At 43.1% G+C, this 24591-nt stretch overlaps 1 protein-coding gene across 5 annotated transcripts in view; it reads left to right on the forward strand.

The window, feature by feature from the left end:
- MAPRE2 (microtubule associated protein RP/EB family member 2) overlaps positions 1–24591 on the forward strand; it is a 104916-nt gene that overhangs the window by 25831 nt on the left and 54494 nt on the right. For 3 of the 5 annotated variants that reach the window (XM_061995330.1, XM_061995327.1, XM_061995329.1), the window contains exon 2: positions 1012–1073. Coding sequence is in view for 3 of the 5 variants with exons in the window: in XM_061995327.1 (XP_061851311.1) it covers positions 1012–1073 (62 nt within the window). In the remaining 2 variants the exon portion in view is untranslated. Of the gene's footprint in view, positions 1–1011; positions 1074–17435; positions 17647–24591 lie in introns of those variants that run through there. The other 2 variants (XM_061995328.1, XM_061995331.1) reach the window with 2 other exon arrangements.

Raw genomic sequence — 24591 nt, forward strand, 5'->3', positions numbered from 1 at the left:
TTTTCCTCCTGTTAAAACAGGAGTTACAATGAATATAAATGCACCTGTAGGAGCTTCTTGCATCCTTCAGTCCTGATTCAATCTGAGAACCCCTAGGATCCTGCTAGGTGTAGTTTTGTGCTGTTATGCAGAGATAGGTACCTTTGGAATACCCTTCCCTACTGGGCTGTCTCAACTAGTTGACTAGGAATGCAAAACAAACAATAGCCAGAGCCCTGGTCTGACTGTAAACCATTATTTACCTGCTAGGAATGATATTTCCTGCTGACTGAGAATTGAGAAACTTAGCCATGTAACCCTGGTATGTAATTCATGGCACAAATTGAAACCCATATATGGTTACTCCTGCTTATGTTTCTGTAGCTTGTAATGTTGCACTTGAGAGAATGGATGTGAGGGCAGCTTGTAGGTAATTGCATGTGGGAACACAGAAGGAAAATGGGGCTTAATATGATGTCTGCAAACAGGCAGCATCATGACTTCATTGCTGAGTGAGACTCTTCAAAAAATGGCCAGTGTTTTTGTGCTGTGCTGGCAAAACCATAGGACTTCTGGGTATCAGTTCATATGTTTCTGAATGGTAGAGGTTTTTTTCCCCTCTGAAAAGCTGTTCAGGCGAGTGCAGCAAGGCCTCAGTTGCATGACACAACGGTCATAACTGATTGCCTGTGCTCAGAGGAAGCCTGGTCAGATGAAGAAATGGCAGTGTGTCTGGCAATTATGAATAAACTCTGAATGTAGCACTGCATAAGGGAGCTCATAGATCCACTACTTTATCAGAGGGACATCTGATTGTTGTGCAGATGTGTTAGACACTGAACCATTGTGAACACAGCTGAATTAGGGTATTGTAATGAAGGATTTCTCCTCTTGTTTCATTTTTAGCACACAGCTTATTGCATCACTGCCCAACTGATACAGACAAAGCCCATTCACTGGGTCTTGTCTCTTTTCTTTTTTTTTTTTTCCACTTTGCTTGTTGAACTAAAGGTTTTCATGTTTTCTTTCCAGTACCAAATTGCTGCAAGGAATAGTTCCAGCCGGCAACCAGGGCAAGTGTTTGGATGCTCAAAGTAAGTATTTTTATGTGTTGGTACATGTTTGTTACAGTGCTAGGGACTGAGAAAGTACACAAGAACTTGTATTGGATATTTCTAAGGGATTAGCTAGGTAAGTTTGGTATCAATAAGTGATATTCCTTTGCAACATCTTTGACTGTGCAACAAATGGATTCCAGTCATCAGAAATTACTTGTTCAGGAAACAGAACTGATGAATGCTAACCTAAGATGGCACAAACTTTGGGGAAATAATTTGGTGGTTTTGACTGGAGTAAGAAGGAAACACTGTTAGAAAGGATATTTTTTTTAAAGAAAAAACCACCAAAGGTAGACAATGATTCTCCCCTTCTGTTTGGGTGCTTTGAGAAATTGTGTTCTTTTGTTTTGTTAGATGGCTCTTCTGTGCATGACTAGTGCAGTGGAAAAATAGTGGAATAGTGGGAAAAGCTAACTACATGAAACACCATTGTACAAGGCTAGTAATTCATGTCAGCTGGAATTTGTAAGGTGCTTTACCTTTTTCTATCCCAAACTATGGGAGTTTAAGTCGCAGCTCACCAGAGCTGGATGCTAACTGAAACTGTTCACCTTCCTGCTTGGCATCTGTGAAATCTGGGTAGAGAGACCGGGGCTACGAGGAGATGGGAGGAGGCCCACAAGGTGGCAATGTTTAGAAAGGCTTCGGAAGGGATGGACCAGCAACCGAGCTGGGCCTCCTTTCCCGGCCATCACTTGCCGGCGTTGTGTCACTGCTGATGCATCTGCACTATTAAACGAGAAATCTTTAGTGCTTCCAGAACGCAGCATAGGATACCTGGTATAGAGGTCCTGTTTTGAACAGATTCACTGCTGGCAGTGCTTGCTGTGCTATGCGGGATGCCGTGCATGCCTTTTCCCTTGGCAAGGAGTGTGCTGCAGCAGTAGTGGTTTGCTGTACCGATGTGGGGGTTTTTCTTCATAGCTGGTGCTGAAAATATGCATAGCACTGAAACGATGGTAGGGCCGAGTAATGACGAAGTTTCCTTTTAACACATACATCTCTTCTAATGCTTGAAAAGCTGTTACAGTGTGTAAAATCTTGTCTTTGGGTGTAGGAGGCATCTCAGTTTACGGTGACACTTTGTGCTTTGTAGTTACAAGGAAAAATGTTTGTCTGAGCTATTTTTGAAGACTTGGTTCACAGTGAAGCTAGGAATTTGCTCCAAGTTATTTAATGCCCTTAAACTAAAAATCTCTCTGTAAACATATTTTCTACATACATGATAAATTATTCAGGGTAAGTTCTACGGAAAATACAAGACTTGCCTGTGTTCACCAGCACAGATGCAGGTAAGGAGAAGAGACTCATACTAGGGGAGAGAGAGTGAAACAAAGAGCCCCAGGATTCATTTTCATCAAATTGTATGAGAAGAGTTACTTTCACAGCAATTAGAAGAAATGCAAAACTCGTGTGTACCTGGAGATTTTCAGAAGAACGGTCTATAATTCAGAGCTGAAAGAAGCTTTTACACCTCAAGGATGAAGCAATAGCCCTAGACTACAGGAGGCATCTGGGAGGAAGAACTAGGAAATTGTGATGTTCTCCTGCTGCAGACATACTCCTTCCCCTGAAGGTGTTGCAGATGGAAGTGCAGAGAGGCAGTGCTCTGTGCTGAGCCACAGTGGGTTTCATCTGTCACTTTCTACTCTTATTTGAAGTCAGGCTTCTCCACTGTGGTTATACTGGCATTGTCACAAGAACTTTAAAACAGGAAATGTAAGGAAAACTGTGAGCATTGAGATAGCGCACAGCCACCAAATGGACACTCACAACAGCAGGCTGCATCCTACCTGTCTAAAACTTATCTGACATGTACAGATTTCCTGTAATGAGTAACCATCTCTGTGAAGCAACAGAGAGCTTTCCAGCATACTCCCCATAGAATGCTGCTTGCCGTGCAGTGTTTCCTCTCCAAATCCCTTAGTCCTTATGGCCTATTATATGTCAAAATAAAGATCTAGCTATCAGCCTTCTAATACCAGAGATTCATTATATTGTTAGAGAATGAGCTAAGCTATTACAGTTGCAAAAGCCAAATCCATGTAACATGCTATTACAGACTAGTCTTCACTCAGGAATCCTTCTGGTTGGATTTCAGTGCCTTTGAGCCTGACAAATGGGTGGATTTTTTTCATGGAGTTAAGTTATATGGACAGTAACACAAGGGACAGATGTTGGAACATCAAGGAATTTTACAGTTCTCACATGAGATGCCCTTGTGTGTAAGATGCAGATAAAGGGGCTTTTGGCAGTTACAATTCCTTGCTTGATGTATTATCACTAATACATTTACAATACACCCAAGCATTAGAAAGCAAGCCTGGTTTCTACTGGAAAATTAGATCAGGAATTACTTGTTATATTTTGGTAATTTTGAGATGGGAAGAGAAAGCAAATATATGACAGATGATTATATACACCTATATAAAGTATGTTTGTATGATCAACTACTAATTTATGATGTGTTCAGGGGACAACTGAGCATAAAGGACTGTAAGGGCTTTTCTCTTTGCACAGGAACAAATGTTCTCTGGCCACTCATGTTAAAGGTGTATATAGTTAGCTACTTAAACCAGGTGGACTAAAGGAGAGGTTTGTTCTTGCTGCTGTCTCCCTGTCTCAGCACCACCAGCACTGGTATAGAATAAAATACTACTTCTAGATAAGTGCACTTTGTTCCTCATTTGGTGTTTCCCCAAACTGGCCCCTTAGTGTCCACCAAAGAAGACCTGGCTTCCCTAAGGGCTGCTTTGTACCTTCAGCCAAATGATTTAAATATGAAATAGCGGAACTTCTGAGCTGATTGGGCTGCTTTGAAAGCATTGTCATTCTGTGGAAACAACATAAAGTACTCAAAAATGTAGTGGAGGACATCTGCTTAGGAATCAGTCCTGCATAGGATACAGCTGTTTTATAGCTGGTTTTGATCCAACATGAGAAAACTGGAGACCTAAATCCTGAACCTAAGAGAGCAAAGTTAACCCAAGTGGAATGTCTGTTTATGGCTGTGCGCTCACCAGCCCCGTTCCCTTCTTAACTTAGGAATTGAGTAGCTTGGGTAACCTTTTATGGTGCTGTCTGAAAATATTCTGAACTTTGGGGTGATATTTATTTTTTCAGTGCCCAGTACAAAAAATTATCCCACAGGAGCTCAGCAAAGCAGCTGACTCATCAGGAATGCAACTTTGCTTTTCGAAAAGATAACGTGTGGTTTTGTTTGGAGTTAATAATGAGATCCTTTCCAACACAGAAGCTGTCAACAGTACTGACATACATTCACAGTTACAAAAACACATAGCCTTGTGGTTGAGGTTTTTATTAAATAGAAACCTCATTTTCTACTGTAATGAAGAAAAGGCACTGTTTTCATGCCACTAGTACCTTTTGTGCTCAAAATGTTACAGAAGTCTTTTTTCATTTTATACACAATATGACTGACTGTTCAGAGGATACAAATTGTTGCTACTTTATGCCATGACTGTCTGTCAAATCTATGACAATATACAATAATATAAAAACTCCAAATGATACCCTTGTTTCTAGTCCTCTTTTGTTGCCTTCTGCATTTTGTTTATCAATGGTGCTTCTTTTAAAAGTTGGAGAATGTTTATTAAAGGATGATTCAAGTAATGATTTGAGTTTTGTTCCAGGAGAAAAATAATTTTAAATGCCTTTAAAAAAAAATACTAAACCTTGTCAGATACATTAAGTATAGCTAATGCATCCAGATGCTATAAAAAGAACTGTTGTTTCTCAAAGCACTTTCTAGGTTTTATAAATATAATACTGCAAACGTGCACAAGACTTAGCCTGATTCTGTGCAGCCATTCTGAGTTTACCATCAGGCTGGATCTGTTACGAAAAGAGGATCTTTCCTTAGTAGTCTGTCCTGCTAGTCTGTATGCAATGTCAACTGAAAGTGTGAGCACTAGCTTATCACTTGAAGAAGTTCAGAAGGTACCAATGGCAAAGTGGTAAGTAGCCCTAAATTTCATCTAGGGAAGGAAAGGCAAAGACAGAAGAGATGAAGAAAGGCAGGCATGTGGAGGAGCGTGAAAGGAAGATAGGAGGAGACGCTTGGGCTGCACACAGTGGTGATCCCCAAGTGCTGCTGAGCAATATGGGCAAAACACTGAGCTAAAACCAAAATGCTGTGGCAGGTGAGGTGGGAGTCAGGTGGAGGCCAGAGTGCTATGGCTGTGTTCCCATCTGTACCTTTTCTACGAAGTACATGTGTCCTGTCCTGTGGTGTGGTAGGTGTCATGCAGCTTGCCTGGCCTACTTGCTGCTGCTGCCGCCGCCAAAGTCTGTACTTGCACATCAGGTGCTGGGATGCCGAGCTGTAGTGCTCAGGGCCTCCAGCAGCAGAGTAAAATACAGGGCTCCCAGGACCTACCCTGTGCCTGCTAGGAGCCTGTGGTGGTTTATCTCTGGCTGGGTGCCAGAAGCCCACCAAGTCATTCTATCACTCCCCTACCTAAACTGGACAGGGGAGAGATAAATATAATGAGAGGTTTGTGAGTAGAGATCAAGACAGGGAGATCACTCAGCAATTAGTGTCACAGGCAAAACAGACTCAACTTGGGGAGAAAAGGGTTTGATTTATTAAATAACCATCTGAACAGGGATATGAGCAATAAACCAAATCTGAAAACACCTCCACCCCTCCTTCTTCCCAGGACTCTCCTTCCTTCCCCTCCAGAAGCACAGGGCATGGGGGTTGCGGTCTGTTCATTACAGATGGACTTTGCCACTGCTTCTTCTTAAGGGGAGCCCTTATTGTGCTTCCCACTGCTACAGTGTGGAGTCCCTCCCAGAGGAGCCAGTCTTCCACAAACTTCTCCAACATGGGTTCTTCTCTTGGTCTACAGTTCTTTACAAACTACTCTTGCATGGGGCCTCCCACGGGGGCAGCTCCTCACACCCTGCCCTTGTGGCCCACCAGGAGAACAGTCCTTCAGGTACCAACTGCTCCAGTCTGAGTCCCTCACAGGATCACAAGTCCTGACAGCAAACCTGCTCTGGTGTGGGCTCTTCTCTCCGCACAGACTCCCAGGTCCTGCCAGGAACTTGCACCAAGATGCTTCCCACAGAGTCACAGCCTCTTCCAGGCATCCACCCACTCCAGCGTGGGGTCCTCCACAGGCTACAAGTGGATCTCTGCTCCCCGGTGGCCTCCATGGACTGCAAGGGCACAGCTGCCTTACTATGGTCTTCATGACAGGTCACAGGGGGATCTTTCAGGGCTTAAGCACCCTCTGCCCCCTCCTTCTCCACTGACCTTGATGTCTGTTGAGATGTTTCCACATTCTCACTCCCTGTTGCTACTGCAGTTTAGCAACTACCTGGCAACTTCTTCCCCTTCTCCAATAGGTTATTCACAGATGTTACCTCAGTCACTAATTGGCCAGGCCTGGGTCAGGTGCAGGGTCCATGCCCCACTACCAAAAATCTGGCCCAGGCAAAACTCCTATAGAGCTCAAGAGTAAAGAAAGAATTAATTCAAATGGGAAGAGATATGGGGGCTTTTCTGATGTCTGTTGGCTTTTCTGGATTTATTCTGGGGAGTTCTGTTCATAATCCAAGTATCAGCATTTTCCAGTATTTGCCTGCAATCCCTAGGGCTGGAAACTTCAGTCTTCATTAGCTGACAGTTGGGATTCTTGTATAATTAAGTTTCTCCATGATCTGCAGCTTCCAGAAATTTACCCAACATACTGAGTCACAGTCAAGTGTGAGTGGCTGGCAATGTACAGCATGCTAGTGAGGTCAGGTAGAAGCAAGACTCATTTCATTTTGTAAGCTGTCCTTACACTAAAAATATTGCTTATAATAATGGCTTCTTTAGCCTTCTTAGATACTTGTTTAGCCTTAGGTATAGTGTGGGAAGGCCACTGTTGTACGTGCTGCTGTTGTGTTACAGTACCAAGTGGCAAAATTAGAGGTTTTCAATGTCCTGGGACCCAGTAATTTGTTGTCCTTGATATGTTTCCTCTGTTAATTCAGGGGTTGCACTCAAGCACAAATGTTTTAATCATCTGTATCCTTTTCTATGTTTGTTCTTACCTGAGCTTGGAGCAAGCACAGAAACAGGCATGTGGTGGGAAGCGCTTACATGTGGGCTAAGCCGATGGCAGCTGGCTTGAGCCTTAAAAGCCTCAGCTGGAGATCTGACATGAAAGTGTGCACAGCTGCAGCTCCTGTTAAAAATCCTCTCTGGGTGATTAGAATAGGCCAGGTACATGTCATGGTTATCATTGTGTGGGGAGGGCCAGTTTTGCTTCTCTCTGAATCCCCATTCCTCAGAAGGAAGTTGGCAGTGCCCCCAAATTAAGGTTTATGTGGTGGCTTCCATTAGAGCTTCATCCTCTTAACACGAGGCCTGGATTTGGCTCACCACTAATGACCTGAGCAGGCTGCACAGGATAAATGCCTTCTGACAGTGCTATAGGAAACACCCTTATATTACATTGTAGGTTTTAAAAAGAGTAACTAGTTCTTGTCTTGTGTCTGTATAAAAGAAGTTTAGTGACTGTGCTCAAGTATTTTCAGATTTGGTCTGATTTCATAGCTAGGATCTTTTTTGTCTAATGTAAGAGGCTTCATGTAATCACTCTTTTAAATCTACAGCTTATGTTTGACAAGTGGGTCATTGGTTAATGGAAGCAAGGAAATCCAGCTGTTTATCTTTTCAGTAAGATCATGCACTTTCTATATGCTCTTGTCTGCTCAGAATGGAGATGTGTACATTCTTAACGGCCTTCTCTCTATTTTAGAGTAGGGGTGTGAGCTTTCTATCTGCTCCCGGCATTTAAATAACAGAAAAGAAAGTCATAATAGTACTTCAGCTGGTATCACGTTGAACCCACAAACTGGCAGCAGTTCTGGTACTATTAATTTCATTGCTAGATGTGATTTTTAAGAAGCTGTTCACTTCATAAGGAAAATTTACTGTTGTACATTGCTTTCAAGTTTTCTTGCTTCCTCACTTCTCCTTCTCAAGCCCCAATATGTGTATGTATTGCTGTTAGCAGGTCAGCAGTAGCTGTTTCCCAATTAGCTTTACCTCTTACCAACCAGGCAAGGACATTTTTTGGCTAATGTGAGATTTCAGAAAGTGCTTGGTAAGCTTTCTGTAGGGAGCTGGTATCTAAACAAAGCACTTGCAGCGCGAAGTTAATAGAGGGCTCAAAGTATTCACAGAAACTTGCTCTAATATGCGAAGTTCCATAAGTCCTCTTAGGGAATGCCTGTCATAGATAAGTTTCTTGACATAGTAAGTTTTGGGTTTTTGTTTGTGGATTTGATTTTATTGAGAGTACTAATGTAAGTGTAACGTGGTTAAAGCTGTGAAAACTATTTTTCTTCTTCATGTGAAGGCTTTATTAATAAAGTGTTAGGATAAACGCTAAGATGATAATGAACACTGACTTGCCATTGGAAAAAAAGTCTATTTTCCATCAATAAGTGAGGAAACCAAAACTTTAAGATATGTAAGAGTATTGTGTAAAGTAACAATGACATTGTACTTAAGAACAGCTTCTTGCTCCCAAATGCTTTAGCATTTGCAGGTACCAGCTATTATGTATAAGTGTGTTACAAGTCTAAATATTCAACAAGAAGTTAAAAAGCATGTGTGTAAGAAATTACCAGAATGTCAAGAACAGAGTGCCTCAGATCCTTGCATTTTGCCTACAAGGAGCCTGAAAAAACCTAAGAAGTCTACTTGAAAGGTATGACAAATTTCTGTTTAAAAAAGTGTTTGTGTAATACAAGTATTCTAGCCCAAAGAGAAAGCACTCTATTTCTCTGTGAGCTAGTGATCACAAGCAAATCCTTGCAACCTGTTTTTTCTAGAAGTGCCTCAGGGATTTTGCCTCTTGAGTGTGTTAATGGCAGCAATGGGAATCCTAGGTGTTATGCAGCCTTTAAATATGGGTGTCACTTCTTGGGATGGCTTGTGTTAATGTGCAAGGACCCTGGCAGGCCAGTACTGCAGCACATTCCTCTCAGCCTGGATGAAATGAGGTGTAATTAACTAATGACAGTATGTTAGCTGGACAATAGGTATGCTGGGGACTTTGTCTGAGGGAAGGAAACTGATTTGACTCAGATTCTCTGCAGGTGGCCGATGAAGGAAAGTGGAAATTGCTGAAGCCTACAAAGGAAGAGTAGGAAAGAATGGGAGAAAGAACAATGAGGAAACCTTAGGTGTGGAAGAAATCCTGAAATAAAAGGGAAGACAGGCTCATCTAGTTGTAGCAGTGGAGAAAGGGGATAAACTTTGCTTAGCTGCAAAGCTGGAAGTATCGTGTGGTTCAGAAAGCAAACTGTGAAAGAAAGGATGAGGACTCATCATCGTGGTGCTGAGGGTGAAGCACAAACTTGTGACAGCAAACGTTTTGAGGAAGCTGGTCCTAACGGCAGGGCCTGTTTCTGTGCTTGTAAAATGAGGAAAGATGAAGAAATTAGCTTCTGTAAAACAATGTGTTTATTCCAGATAAAAAGCAGGTATCAAAAGAAGGGGCAGGAGGCATACAGACAAAAAAGCACACCATTTTCCGTGGGTCATTTTGGCATTTGCTAATTTGATGGATACGTCAAGAGAAGGATTTGTAGCCCACTGTAAGGACCTGAGGAAATTGTGTATAGAGTATTTTGCAGCAAGGCACCAGATTCTTGGGCCAGGCTTTGCAGCCCCGAGAACATTCACACACTACTGGATGACTTGGCAGTACAATCTTGATCCTGGTCAGACGTATTTCTTTCACATTAGCAAGAGTATGTAATAATGTTTAGGTTGGCTATTTTGCTGGGTGTGGGAGGACAGACACTTAATTACAGTTTCCTGGGACAAAGTTAGCCCTTCAAATCTTGGTTTGTAATGATCTAGCTCTTTCTGTCAGATGGTTGAGGCTGATGCAGTAATAGGTATCCTAAATCTTAATTGACTGTCTGCTGGGACTTCCTTGTGCCAGCCATCTCCTTCCTCTTTAGAAGTGGTGAGCATCTTGGACAGGCTGGTAAATGTTGACATGTCACATTTCCTGTGATGGGTTTTAAACCCCGTACAAGCTTCACATGTTCAGTATCTCTACTGCTGATATTTGACAAAGTACAACACTGTAGGCTGAACAGATCTTAGCCAATAACAATTTCAAAGCATTTAAACTTCTCCTTGTATTAAATGTAAGTATTGAATAGTCATGTGGAACATTAAATTACTTGGATAACATATGCAAGTCAAATGGCTATCAGCTTCACAGCTCTTGTTGTACAACAGGAACAGAGAATCATTCATCCCAAGAGCCATTATTAACTATTCTTGAATTCTTAGTATGTAATATCAATGCCAAGTCAAATTCTCAACAGAATAACATAACAAGTTTATGCTGAATGTTATCCTCTGCCAATATAGGTATCGCTGTAGTGTAGGATACAGCCACGTCAGATTTTCATGTTGGAAACTGTTGCCCTTGACAGTTGCAGTACCAAATGGCATTGCAAAGCTTCTCCGTGGTCATCCTCCATGCCCTAGTGTTGTGTTTATGGAAAGTATCATTAGACTGAATGACCTTCAAAGTATTATTACTGTTCTATACTGAAAATATCAGCAAGGAGGAACATCAGAGAGATAAGTTGTCCACTCCTTACCTGATTTTGTCATCTTTCTGCATTTTTCCAGACACTTATTTTGCCCAAATAAAACCAAAGATTCCTCAACATCTGAAAATATATAAAGAAATGTTATACTTTTCTTCTATTCTCTGACATTTCCAAACTCTTCCAGACTTTTACCACTTCTTTCATAGGATATGAATGTCTGAAGCTTTGACTTCTTCCAATGGTAACAGTCATAAGCTGTACTATATGGAAACATGAAACTCCCAAATCTCTCACTCCTAGAACACTAATCTCACTTTAATTAAAGTTTTGTCATTCTATGAAGAAGTCTGGGAATACAAATTACCTGAACATTTTAAATGTTTTTATTTTGGCTTTTCATATTCTTTATATCTGAACTCTGTCAAAACAAGCCTAGAAAACTATTTAACACCCTGGTGCAAATGGAAGTGGCTCTGGTAAATCCAGAGCTGCTCCAGCCAAATAATTCCATGTAAATGCACATGAATGAGCTGTGAGTCAGCCTCCTGCCACAATTCCTTTCAGTCAGTATTAAAGGCAGAGTGAGAAAGAGGAATCCTTATGCCAAGCACAAGCCTCTGCTTACAGGTTTTCAGATGTAAGCAGTTCCCCAAGGTGTGCCTGCAATTCTGCTGTAGTCCGGTGGATATCACTAGACACAAATGGAACAGAGTCAAGAATGCAAAATTTTGGTTTGGTCTGTAGTTAAGGGATGTGAAAATTTAGTCTCTTTACAGCCATCCTTCACCTGCTCTCACTGGAGTTTTTTGTTATGTAGAAAGGGTTGGATAGGAATGTTTCAACTATCTGGTGTGAACTTCTTTTAAGTATGGAATCCTTTAATGTGTACTGAAGAGTGCTTCTTTCTAAATAAGAATTTTTGGTTTGTTTGGGTTTTTTTTTCTTCAAAGCAGATGGATTTAGCTAAACCATGAAAGGACTGGATTTAATGTCTACCAAACCTATTTATTAATTTTACTCTAACAATACTGAAAGTGCATAACTAGTCTTCAAATATCTCTTCAAGAGTTTCTGAAATCCCGTTTCTGTGAACAAAAATAATCTTGGTTTTGTGTTTGAATCTTGAAATAATCCTCTGATTGCTATTTGATTTCTCCAGTAACTAAACAAAAGGTAACTACTGTTTTTTTAAAGAGAAATGCCCACAGGCTGTGGCTCTCCAAGACCTCTGTCTTTAGTGAGGAATTAATACACTAATGGTCAGATTGGATTTGCATCTTATTAGGCTAAATTTTCAAGAATGTTTAGCTGATAAAGACCCCACGTTTTATTTTACACTTCCTCTCAGGCATAGAACGCTTAAAACATTAAGTGTGACCTCTGAAATATAAATATGTCTGTATATTTAAAAATAGACTTGAATTACCTCATAGGGATGTGGTCCATGCACATTGTGTAATTGGGACAGCCCTCTCTTTCTTTCACTCTATCTGTCTCTCTCCAGGGAAGGCAAATAATCAAGACTTTGCTTAAAGTGGCAACACTATAATCCCCAAGGGTGGGAAGCTCATTCTTTATCTACAGGATGTCTGGAGTGATAAGTAGCTGTTTTATTAAAATTCATGCAGTGTTTCTTTGTCCCAACAAAATTATCATTTGCTGTTTGGTATGGTGAGTTTAAATTCAACACACCCTGCATGAAGTAACAGGATGGAGGTGGGAGAACTTATTCAGTGCTGAGTAAACAAAGAAAGTCTATATAGTTTTGAATTTTCACTTGAACTCATTTTACACCACAGTAGGAGCTTTCTAGGGGCTGATCAGTGCAGTTGACAGTATGTCAATGAAACGTGAGTTCTTTATAAGCCAGGTCACCCTGAAACTCAGCACACACCACATCATAGCTGATACACGTTCACTGTGTTAGTAACATTGCTGTTGCAAATTCCTTCATGGAAGTTTGTGTAGTACATTATCATACATAGTGCACGTTTAGAACTGTGCACTAGTATAGATGCAAGCCTGTGCTCTTAAATGGACATGCACTTGCACATACCTCATTTGTATTTTCCCGTAGCTAACGTGAAAATCACTTTTATTTGTGGTGCATACTATGAGAAATTAGGCTGATTCTCATGCAGCCTAATTAAGTATGTTCATGGTTATATCCATTTTACTGAATCTGCTCATGCTGGGAATAAAGTATGTCTATGTAACTTTACGAATTTGGGTTTTCTTGAACAAGATGCACCCCAGACTTAAAGTAACTGTTTTTAGCTCTTCTGAACTTTTTTCCTGACTTGCTTTATTCACATTATTTTCATGTCTAAACACTGTTGGCCAACTGCTTCAGGGAGAGCCTGTTTCTGCCCATATTTCTGATACACACACACAAATGAGTGCTAGAAATAACTTTGATTTTGCTCTACAGGGTGTAAATCAATTGCTTTGTAGAATTCAGTTAACTTTTGTCCTGTTAATGTAACTATTCTCATAGTCTTCCTTTAGAAAAGCAGACTACCTAGAATCAGGTTTGTTGCTTTACAAAAGCTGTCACTACCTTTTAACTGTTTGTTTGCCTGAAATCTGCTTCTCCACTGGAAGAGAGAATGATAAAAATTGCACTTGTCACAGGAATATTAAAGTCCTCAGAAAATAGAATGATGTGGGCCAAAATGGTTCTGCTTGCATGGTGTTTGCTACAGTTTGAAGTTGTAGCAGTGGTGTATTCTACGAGTACAAGGAATATCACGATGATTTCTTTACAAACTTGAATATGAATAGATATGTCAGATGAGATGCTCGTTGGCCACTCCAGGGGAATTTTTTATACTTTGACTCTGTCACATACAAAACTCCCTAAAACTGTGTTATTCTGACAAATAAATCAACAGTAGTCTCTAGTAGTGCCAGCGCCTCTGTTTTCAGAGGCAATATGTTAGTCATTTCTTATCAATGTTAAAATACTCATAATTTTATTTCCACATTACCTGTTTAGTATAAAATTTTTACTTCAGCATGCCTGAGGTCTTTCTAATGCTGCATTTTAGGCTTTTAAGGGCTTTCACTCTCAGGTATTATAAATTATGCTGCATGGCCTTTTAACTACAGTGAGGCCTAGAGCAAGTAAAGGAGAGAGAAACTGAAAATGAAAGCTGTGAGGAAAAAGGAGCAACTGGATTTTGGAGACTGATGCTTGGGTCTGTTGCAGTGCTCACTAGTGTTCATTCAGCCTGGTTCACCACAGCAGAAATCAAAGTATTGGAATGCATGGTGGTGCCTTTTTCACCTCTAGCACACTTGGGACTTGCTGTATTCTCTACGGAAAGAGTAGAATCACCTCATGGCCAAAGTCAGATGGGACACAGGGAACAGCAAGCTAATGTGGCACAGGAGTGGGTTGCCCTGAAAGGATGTGACATCTCCATCCTTGGAGATGTGCAAGATTTGACTGTACCATGACGATGTCACCAAACATGACATGATCTCACATTGGTGGTGATCCTGCTCTGAGTAGGAGACTGGGCTGGATGACCTTCGTAGGTCCTTTCCAACTATTGCTTCTGTGGATCTTAGTGCTTGAAGATCTATTACCTTAGGTTTTATAATTCTACACTTCAGCTTTAATTGCTTTCTTGGCTCTTTGCATTGCTTAGTCTGCATATCACTTTAGAGTACTAGACTTTGGTACTTTCAACATAACATGGGTGGGTTTTTCTTATCAGTGCCATGTTGACTCTTTATTCTTCAAGCTGATTTTTCAATGTATGTGCCTACTGCACGTAACAGTCTTTAAAGACAACACAGATGCACAGGCACATAAACAGCAACAGGTTCCTCTTTCTTGTTCTGTGTTACTGGATCCTGTTTGCTCAGAACGACGGAAGTGGGAAGACAACGCTTGTGGCTTCTGGCATGTAAACATGAGAGTGGGCTGAGTGTGTTTGAGCCATGCAGTGCTCAGAAACAGAGATGTAAGTGGAGGGAGTGCCATGCATATGGAATCCATATTGCACCCTGTGCCCCCCAGGCTGTGTTAGATCAACCAAAGCAGCATGTGCTTTCTGAAAACCAGCGCCAAGCTGCTTTTGCTGAGGCCTGGCCCAGCCCCTATTAAAGGTAAGGTACTGTGTTCAGGCAGCGTATGTTTTCTGACCTTGAATCCTAATGTAGAGGGAAGAAAGGGTCTGAAACGAGGCTGCTGTGCTGTCCTCACCTGCACTTCTCTCCTGCCAGCATGTTTCAAACCGTTTTGGAGACTTCAATAAAGAGACTTCTGTTCTCTGCCACTGCTGAAGAAATAAAAATATTTTTACAAGTTCGGGTAGCAGAGTGTTTTACTGCTCTCTGCCTAGCAGAGCAGGTAGCCTTATGTCTGGCAGCTAAAGACTTGCTGTAGATTATTTTTATATTCTGTCACCATGTAGCATTTCTGGCTTCTCCTTGCTCTTGAGTGCTTCTAAGATACTTGCAAGCCTTCTACTAAAAGTAGAATGTATATTGTTGCTTGTTTTGAAAAAGACTCAAAGGCAACTCTCTCCAGTGGGTTTACTGTTGCCCAATGAATAGAACACTTCTCAATAAAGTATGTCAGCTGCAAATGTCTGTAATGACACTTGAGCATATTTGAAAACCTGTCAGAACTAAGACCTCCTGTCTTGTTCAGAGGACCATGGCAAATTGTCAGACTAATTTGACTTTGGTTAGAGATTGCATTTTGTGTATATTAATGTATACACCTGATTTAAATCCAGGTACTTTCCTAATGGTCTGGGTGCTGTGCAGTTGGTGTTTAGTTTTTTTATTGTATTCACCTTCCAAGTTCTCTGTGAATCTAGAGTCTGTGTCATGAGCATAGTCACGTAAACTAAGCCTTTAGCAAAGTGTGATTTCAATCCGAAAGGTTAGATAACAATTAGTTAAAATTTTGTAAAATCACTTTCTTTGTGCAGAAGAAAATCTGAGTTATAGACCTCATCAAATTCATGCTTCAGAACTTTAGATTTATTAAAATATCAGCATGTGCCTCTGAGAACATATTAAAAAGACTTAACTGCTTCCATTTGACCTGCCACCTTAAACCTCATTTTTAGAAGATGGTTGGATGTGGGGGTGTAGGGTTTTTTTTAAGGTGTTGGTAGACCTTCGCAAGTATTTTTTTTTTTCTCTTTTGCATCTAAAAAGCTCAAGATCATACCAAGCTGTTAGACACTGTGATCATAGTCACTCTTGCTAGTTGCTGTTTAGAAAGAACAACTTGTAAACAGTCAGTTTGTTTTTCTAATGTGGTAAATGTGTGACTTTTCATTCCCTGTTGGGACATGAGGGTAGGTTTTACCGCAGTTTTGATCCACTGTTGGGACATGAGGAGGGTGGGTTTTACCACAGCGAAGTTCAGATCTGCTTCTGAGGATGACCAGCATTGCTCTATGGTTAAACTTTGAAAGACATTGCTATTTAGGCTAGGGGATATATACAGAAATCGGAGATACGCAGAGGGAAACGGACTGAGGGACGATAAAGAAACATTCTAAAATAGAAGGGGGAAAGAATTAAGGGGTCGTGTGAATGGTGGTGCTAGCAGAGACGGTAGTGCCAGCGGTTCCGTGCTGCTGCCTCAGCACGTTTTTGTTCCCCATCTTGTTTCTGACCCAAGCAGCAAGATTTAAAACGATGTGCTGTTATCAAATGGTTTCTCTGTTAAGCCTGAGAGCAGGAGAAAGCTGGAGAGGTGCAGTGAAGCTTGTCAAGTGCTTTACTATGTTCTCCAGTGAAGCTGTGAGTGGGGACACCGAGCTCGGGAACCCGGTCATCCTGGCGCTTTGGGTTGGGGAGTGTGGCTGGAAATCCAGGCGGGGCAGAGGTCACAGGAAAAAAACAGCAACAATGAACCTGGACTTCCTCAGCCTTTTAATGATTCGGAGTCCATGATTTCTGACCCTGTTCGATTCTTATGCCATTTAGTATTTATGCACGGTTTTGTTAATAAAGCGTGTCCTGTGTTAACTGCGCAGCCCCTGTTCTTGCGAGGTGTGGCCAGGAGAGGTGGCAGGTGAGGGCGAGCTTTGTGCGACGGCAGGGCAGATGTTGGGGGGAGCGGAGCGGCCTTGGCCTCGCACTTGCTGCCATCCGGGCATTGCACCGGCGGGGTGGGGGGACTCTTTTCGTGCTTAGCGCGCAAGCTGCAGATGCGGGTGGCGGTGAGGTGTCGGCGCTTGGAGGTCTCGCATGCTGTCACAAAACTGCGGCGCAGTCGCGGCCACCGTTGTCAGAGGGAGCGGTGGACGGAGGAGCGGCATGGTTCCGCTCCCCCTTCTCGGAGGGGAGAGGGACGCGTTTCTGTGCCTCCCAAGAGCGCGGGGACAGGCGTGGGGACGGCGTGGCTGCGGATAACGGTGTGGCCGCGGGGGTGGGGGCTCGAGGGGCCGTCCCCAGTGCTTTGTCTGCCTGCGCCGAGAACCACCGCCTAACAACCCGGGCCGTCAGTGCAGCCCCACCACCCGCGGGGGCCGGCAGGTCCCCTCGCACACGCCGGGCGAGCGGCTCTTTGTGTGGGGGCCCGGGGCGGAGCAGGCCCGCCCCCCCGGTGCCCCCCTTTCCTCCCTCCCTCCCCGGGCGCAGCGGAGGGGCCGCGGCGCGGAGGGAGGCGCGGCACGGAGTCGTCCCGTTGCCATGGCGAGGGGCGGTCACGTGGGGCGACGGCTGGGCTGACGTGCGCGGCGGGGCGGAGCGGCGCGGCGCGGGCGGGCGGCGAGAGTCGGCTGCCGCCACCTTCCGCACACAGCAACGCGGGGCTCTGCGGAGTCGCGGGAGCGCCAATGCCCGGACCGACACAAGCCCTGTCCCCAAATGGCGAGAACAACAACGACATCATCCAGGATAACGGGACCACCATCATCCCCTTCAGGAAGCACACGGTGCGGGGGGAGCGCTCCTACAGGTACTGCGGCGGCTAGCGGGGCGGCGGCGGGCGGGGGGGCTGCAGCGCGGGGGGCGGTTGCATAAGACGGGCGTGCTGCAGCCCCCCTCACGCTAAACCCGGCCGTGCTCGCGCGGACGGACGGGGGCTGCGGCGTGCGGCCGCTCTCGCATTGTCCGGCTTTAAGGCGTTTGGTGAATAGGCGGGATGTCTGCGGGCGCTCACCGCTGCCGGCGGAAGAAAGGCGATTAAATATAATTTTGGGGGAAAAAAAAAAAAGGAAGAAAACCTTAAAAGCCCAAGGAAGAAAGAGCTTCACGCAGGCAGCCCGCTCCCCGGGGAAGAGCCGCAGCACCTCGCTGCGGATCTCGGGGGCTGCGCCGTGCGGGCGGCGGCGGCCGGGGCCGGCGGGGCGCGGGCGGCTCTTGACCGGCGGGACTCCGCACCGGGCACGGCGGCCGCTCCCCCAGCACGCACCAGGCTGGGGGTGGTGACGGGGACTCCCCGCACATCGGGGCGGAGGTGACAGTCCTTCCCCCCCCCCACCACCCACCGGTGCTTGCGCGGGGGAGGGCGGCTCCGTCCGCCCCCCCCCCGCCCGTTGGCCACGGCGGCCGAAGCCCGCCCCATTTTGTATTTATTTATCGTTTTTCATCTGGGGGGAGGAAGAGGCATGTCTTTTGTCGCAGTTGTGGGCATTTTTGATGAATCGCTTGGCATGCACTGCTGGCAGCGCTTCTGCATTAACATCTTTGACAATATGTTCCTGTAGATAAGCTCGTTAAAATTGTTTGCATTGTTTGATAAGGGTCGCGGCGCAGCCCGGAACGCAACTGGTTTTATGTGCTCCTTGCTGCCGACTCGAAGGGTGATAATACGGCCAGTAGCTCCCCGTATGTTAATATACAGTTATGTTAAATACTGCCTGGATGACAGCAGGCAATGCCTCTGCAGAGAACACGCCCCTTAAAGCTGATTTTTAAACAGCAGGAAATGATGCTGCTCTCAAATATCTGGCTAAAGTGGCGAGCTGTATGCTCGATTAGATGAAAACAAACGTGGATGATTTGGCTTGTTTGTCTGAGATAAAAGTCACGATATTTTTTTTCTGATCTGCTACCCATGTAGCTGACCCCTAATAACCTTAGTTATCATATGCTTGAGTTGATCATATGCTGATGGGTGATCACAAAATGCATGGAGATCCGAGTATGTGGCTTGTTCGAATTCTGACAAATTTATTCTGTCCCTCTCTCTGAATCTGTTGATACTGTGTGTAATGAAGCCCAGATGCACACATTTAATACATTTTGCCATTGTAAAACCTTATTTCTGCTTGTGGAAGGATTGGAGATCTCGCTTCCTATGTCTAATTTTTAGCTGAGCAGTTCAGAGGAAAGCTGTGTCATGTATCTGAGCAGAAATGCGAAGTAGGTTTGAAATGAATTATCATGCATCTGTAGCTATTCTGATGTGTCATAGGTACTACTGATTGCTGTTTCCCTGCTTTCCTTCAGAAGGCTTCTTTGGAAAACCTCTGTTGAATGAAGTTTTCCATTATCCTTTTGCCCTAGGTTTGTATGTAATTTCTGCAGCCATGAATGAGGCAGTTTTCTTGTCTGTCTGCCTGTTGTATCATACATTGAACTATGTCTAGAAAAGACATTTTGTGAGGCTGCTGTGTTTACCACGTGATGACAGAAGCAATTATGTTGCTTGCCCAGTATTCTGGAGACTGGGAAATTATTCTGCATCTGAATAGCCTTTCATCCAGAGGAGTATTCCTTGGTCTTGTAGAGCTTTGTAGCCATTTGTATCTGTATGTAGAGTAATATAAAGGATTGCAGACTAATAATGCTAATATTATGTGTTATTTGGGGACAGTAAGTAAGTAACATAATTCAATATATTTCAGAAGTAAACCTTTAATGCACAAATGAAAACTTCTACTATGAAATTCTACTTAGGTTCTCTTTGCCTTGTGGAAACCTACCCTGATCTAGAGAGTCATATCTGTCGATCTCTCCATTTCTCCAGGAGGAAGGCTACTGAATTTGTTTTCATCTGTAGTTTGTGAAGTCAATGGCAACCATAACAGAAGGGAAACCTTAAAAAAAGTATCTGAAAGCTGCAGTGAAACTTCTTCTTGATACTGGGGAAAAAAAAAATAAAGGGATTTTAACTGTCATGAAACCTGTCGTAGCTAGTCAGCTTTAGTCCTTGCTAAATTTGAGTTGTAGCAAAAGATGATCAAATGTAACAGATTAATACCCTTGGTACTGTATATACTGCCATGCTGGACTGTTGGTGCTGTGCTGACTTTGAAGCAGACCTATGGAGCAGCCTGTACAACTTCCCTGTATGACACATCAAGTTGCTATGCCTCTGATTGTCGGGCTGCTTTGTTCCATCTGTATCTAGAAATGCAGAATAAATATGTCATTAAACACAGCCTGGAGCATGACATCAGATCAGGAGTTGTACAGATCTAGAAGTATGTACTTTGCTTGCAGAAGGCTTTGGCATGCTGCACCTTTGCTCTTGAACCACATCTGCCACATGTATAGAGGTTCAGTATTTCCCTTTCACTTTTATCTGAGAAATACTTTTTCATTTTACTGCTTTTAACACTCTCTCTTTCATAATTTTTTAAAAACAGAAGTAGTGTTTGTTGATCAGAGTACAGTTGCGTTTAGCAGTTTAGATCTCAGACCTAAAACAAGAAAAAAGCTTTACTGTTTTGAATCCCAATTGCTACCAAAAATTTGATCTCCATCTCTAGAAGCAGGCCTTAAAATATATCCAGCTTCTGAAGCATGTTTAGAAAGAGCTGAAGTTTATACTGCGTTTTGTGCTAGGAAGCTGACCTGGAAGGAACTGCCCTAGGTTATCCAGCAAGTTGGGGATGCAGCAGGGAAGTCAACCTGTGCCACATGAGTCCCTAACATGTGCTCTGTATGCAAAGCCACAAATAGTTTTCCCAAGTCTTCCAAAGGACATGTTATATTTTGCAGACTGGGTCATACAGGCCTGAGGTGTTAAGTTTCTCATCCAGCCTGACTTAGCTGGTAAATGGAAACCAGGCACTTTGGCATAAAACTTGGTCACATGGAGATGTTACCTTGCGGAGTAAATAACTGTAATCAATCTGTATTTCGCTAGTGAAATGCTGTTTTGGGAGCTCCACATCAGGAGACTGACTTTAAAGTTTTGGATGGAACTGAGGTGTCATTTTGTTGGACCAAAATAGATTTGGGCTTATTTCTGAGAGTGGCATTACATTTAATTATAGTTTTACTTGTACATTCAAAGAAGACTGAAAAAAATAAATGGGAAATGAAATCAACAGCTGTGTGGAGAATTTTTTTAAACAGGGCATGTCTGCAGTGCTTGTTTTTGCCAGACTCCAGGCATCTTGTGTGGTTGATCAGCTCATCATATTTTTAAAAGCTAGCTGTACAAAGCGATCAAATACTTCCAGGTTTCAGTGGCACACGTAGTGTAAACCACTGTGCTCTAAAAGGGACAAACTGTTGTACCCTCCTTTGCAGGACACCACACCTAACTTTTGATTCATCTACGTGCTGCTAGAAAAGTGATTTTCTGGTCCTTTGTACATCAGCTATATTTAGTTTTATACCCAGAACTTCCACGAAGAGAGGAGGAGGGCTAACTTCCTGATTATTTTTCTTCATTAAGCTGAAAGAAACTACCCCCCCCTCCTCCTTGTCTATGAGTATGTGCTTTTCTAATGGTATCAGTTTCTAGTAGCTGGTTTTCCTAAGTATCGTCTTCCTTTTGGCAATAATTGTTTAAGCTGCCGACATGCGATGGTGCTGTGCATGATAATGAAGGCTGGGCGGAAGCGGCAATTTCCTCACCCACGCTGAACTAAACAGTGGGGTGTTAGAGTGTATCTGGCCATCTTTTACTGCCCTATGAGCTTATAACTTCCACCATGAGAGATGAGATTTATATTATAGTGAAATCTGGTTTGGCCTTTTCCTTCCCAACTGCTGATGAATTGCCGGAGGCAGACTGGCCCCATGTGGCAGAGAGCATCCTTCCCTCCACAGGACATGCTCCTGCCCTGGCCTCTGGCAGCTCTGTGCCTTCCACACGTGCACAGTTTTACTTGAGGTACAAAGGGAGGCTTACTGCTTCCTCTCAGTCTGGGCAGAAGGTGTCTCTTCCTCTAAAATTAGGTTCCATGGAATGTGATAAGCAGATAATTCCACTGAAATAAAGGAGACTGTGTTGATAATATATTAAGGCTCAAACTTGCTAAGAAGTGGGGAGACAATGCAGAGTAAAAGCAGTGAGTTGTCTTCTCACTTCACAGTACAGATGGTCATGACTGTTTTCATCCTCTGAAACGGTAAATGCTAGTCAAAGCAAACGCTACTAAATATACCGATTACTGAAATGTTATTTTCAGAGGGGCTCCTAGCCTAACTGCTCCTGTTGCAGGTTATGAGAATTTTTCCCTAGATTTCACTGGGAGCAGGAGAAAGGCAATAAGAAATGTTTGTTTAAAAAAACCCAAACAAACCATACATCACATGCCATAAATTTGGCTGGAGCTTTTCTAAAAGTGTTATTTGTGATAACCTCCATGTCTGTCAAGCATCTGGGTTGCAACAGGAGAGTTACTATCTGAGAGAAGCTCACCCTGATGACTTACAGCCAGCAGCCACTAGCCAGCATTAGAGGTGCCAGGCATAAATCTTTTCTTTGTATACCCTCTGTTTTCTCTTCTTTCACTTTCATACTGCTGGCTTCCTGCTGCTGGTGCTCTTCTTTAATCTTGTTTTCTGATTAGGGAGTACTGTGCCTAGGGAGAGCTGTTTTGGTATCTTCTGCTGGGCAGGTCCAGCTTTCAAAAAGTACAGGGTGAAACTGTACATAACTGGGAATGACATGTGAGAGCATGTAAATGTCTCAGAGGGTTATGAGGATGACTCTGCTCGACACTACATCGGTAGTTTGAAGCCTAGATATTCTGTGCCTGCATTATTAGGCTGCCTCTCTTGACTTGGATTTAGATGTTTCTTGAAGAAAATACTGTCACAATGTTTTTGAAGTTCAAGATATTTGTTAAAATTAGGGGCAAAGTGTGTGTGTGTGTGGGGGGGAGCGGGGCGGGGAGAGAGGAGAAAACAACACTCCACAGACAACCCAGTTTGTGTAAAGAAATGAAAGTAACTTTCATACAGCACCATCTTCTCAGCTTGCACTGAAGCGCCCTCACCAAAGACGTCTGAGTATGCCTAATTTGCACCCAGCCTTTGTGCGTTTTGGAAACATCCTGTAGGTGGGAGGCTGCATTCTGGGTTTGGGTTGCTTTTTTTTTTTTTTTCATTGCGGTGGTGTGGTTTTTTTTAAACTACCTTGTTGAGCTGCATAGCAACAGCAGTGTGTTTCTGGCATCCTAACAGAAAAAGGAGCGAGTTTAGGATATGTGAGAACTGAACCTGATGCTGTCACTTTTACAAATAGACATTCTGGCTTCTGCCTAGTTTCTTCAATCCAGCCTCCTTGGAAAACAAGCACTGAAAAATATCCTGCATTCTGAAGGAAAGGTGATTTGGAGGTGGAGTTGTGGTCTAAGGGAGCCTGATTCAAGCTGTTTCGTTCAGTTTTTCCTTTGCACAAACAGCTAGTTTAAAGGATGTGCATCCAGTTCATGTCAAGCAGCCTGGACCAGAGGAAAGTCCTCCCAGGTGGCATACCTGGACTAGTCTTTTGACATACAAAACTTGTTTTTGAGAGGCAGTAAGAAAAAAAATAAATGTAGTAGGTCCAGATTTCAAGCCTTGGTATTTGAATAAGTGGCTTGTTTTAAAAAATATTTTCAGAGGGTTTGGGGGTGGGGGGGTAGTTTGATTTGACAGTCTTTACTCTTTCCTCGTGTCCAATGCTACTTACTGCTAAGGCTTGGAAAGGAAGAAGATAAATCACGTGCCAGCTTTTCATTTTGGAGATGTAACTTTCAGCCTTTGTTTGATTGAAAACGAGTGGTCTTGCCATATCTGTTCTCAATCATGCAGACCACTGAGTGGGATGACGCAGAGACTGTAGTGTGGAATAAGTGTGGTAGTGGGGATGGCGAGACTCGTGCTGCACAGGGATAAAGCTTTGGGACACTTGTGTCCTCCTCACTCCCCAAGTCCTGACCTCTGGTGTTTGGCACTTACAGCTCGCTTCCAGCATCCCTGCTATCCAGGGAGCGTAAATGGAAAACATCCCTTTTTCTTCTAGGGGTGGTGGTATCTCAGCACTGAGTGTTTGGATCTTGCTCAGGTCTCTGCTGCATGACTCACCAATAAAGCATCTTCTTCATATTGTTTCATTATAATTAGACGGGAGGGGAAAGGGAATATCAGCTATAAAAACTTACTGAGCATTCATTTAACCATTGGGGTTTTTTAAGTGGTGTCTTTTTTTATTTTTAACACAATTCCACTGTCACCATGTTACCACATTTTTAATTAAAAATTAAAATCTTACCTGTGATATTTTGACAGAAGTTTGTCTAGTTTGCTGGTGGTATACTAAGTTATTAAGTATTTGATAGAGGTGACTCTACATACTGAAATGATACCTATTAAATGGGTCAACTTAATCATTGTGAAATGATTTCTTGTTTCCCATAGAGCTCCATGTTTAGTAAAGGATGTTCTTGTGTTAAATCTGGGTTTTTTTGGTAAGCTATCCAAACAGGAAATGTAAACATTCATCAGTGAGTTGAGACTTAAGGATGTAGCTTCCGTAGGAAATCCTACAGCTGTGCCAAATTGTTCTGCTTGGAGAGAAATATGCCAGGCAGGTCATGGTTTTGATCTTATGGCTTTGCATTCAGCCACCTTGCATTGCTTACTTGTGTTGAGTGGGGGAGGGAAAGGGTTTTAAATGTGGGCGAGGTGCTGAAAGATGGAGCTTCTGAATTTGGTCCTTCATGGGTGA

The sequence above is a fragment of the Colius striatus genome, chromosome 4, assembly GCF_028858725.1.
Source record: "Colius striatus isolate bColStr4 chromosome 4, bColStr4.1.hap1, whole genome shotgun sequence".
NCBI lineage: Eukaryota > Metazoa > Chordata > Aves > Coliiformes > Coliidae > Colius > Colius striatus.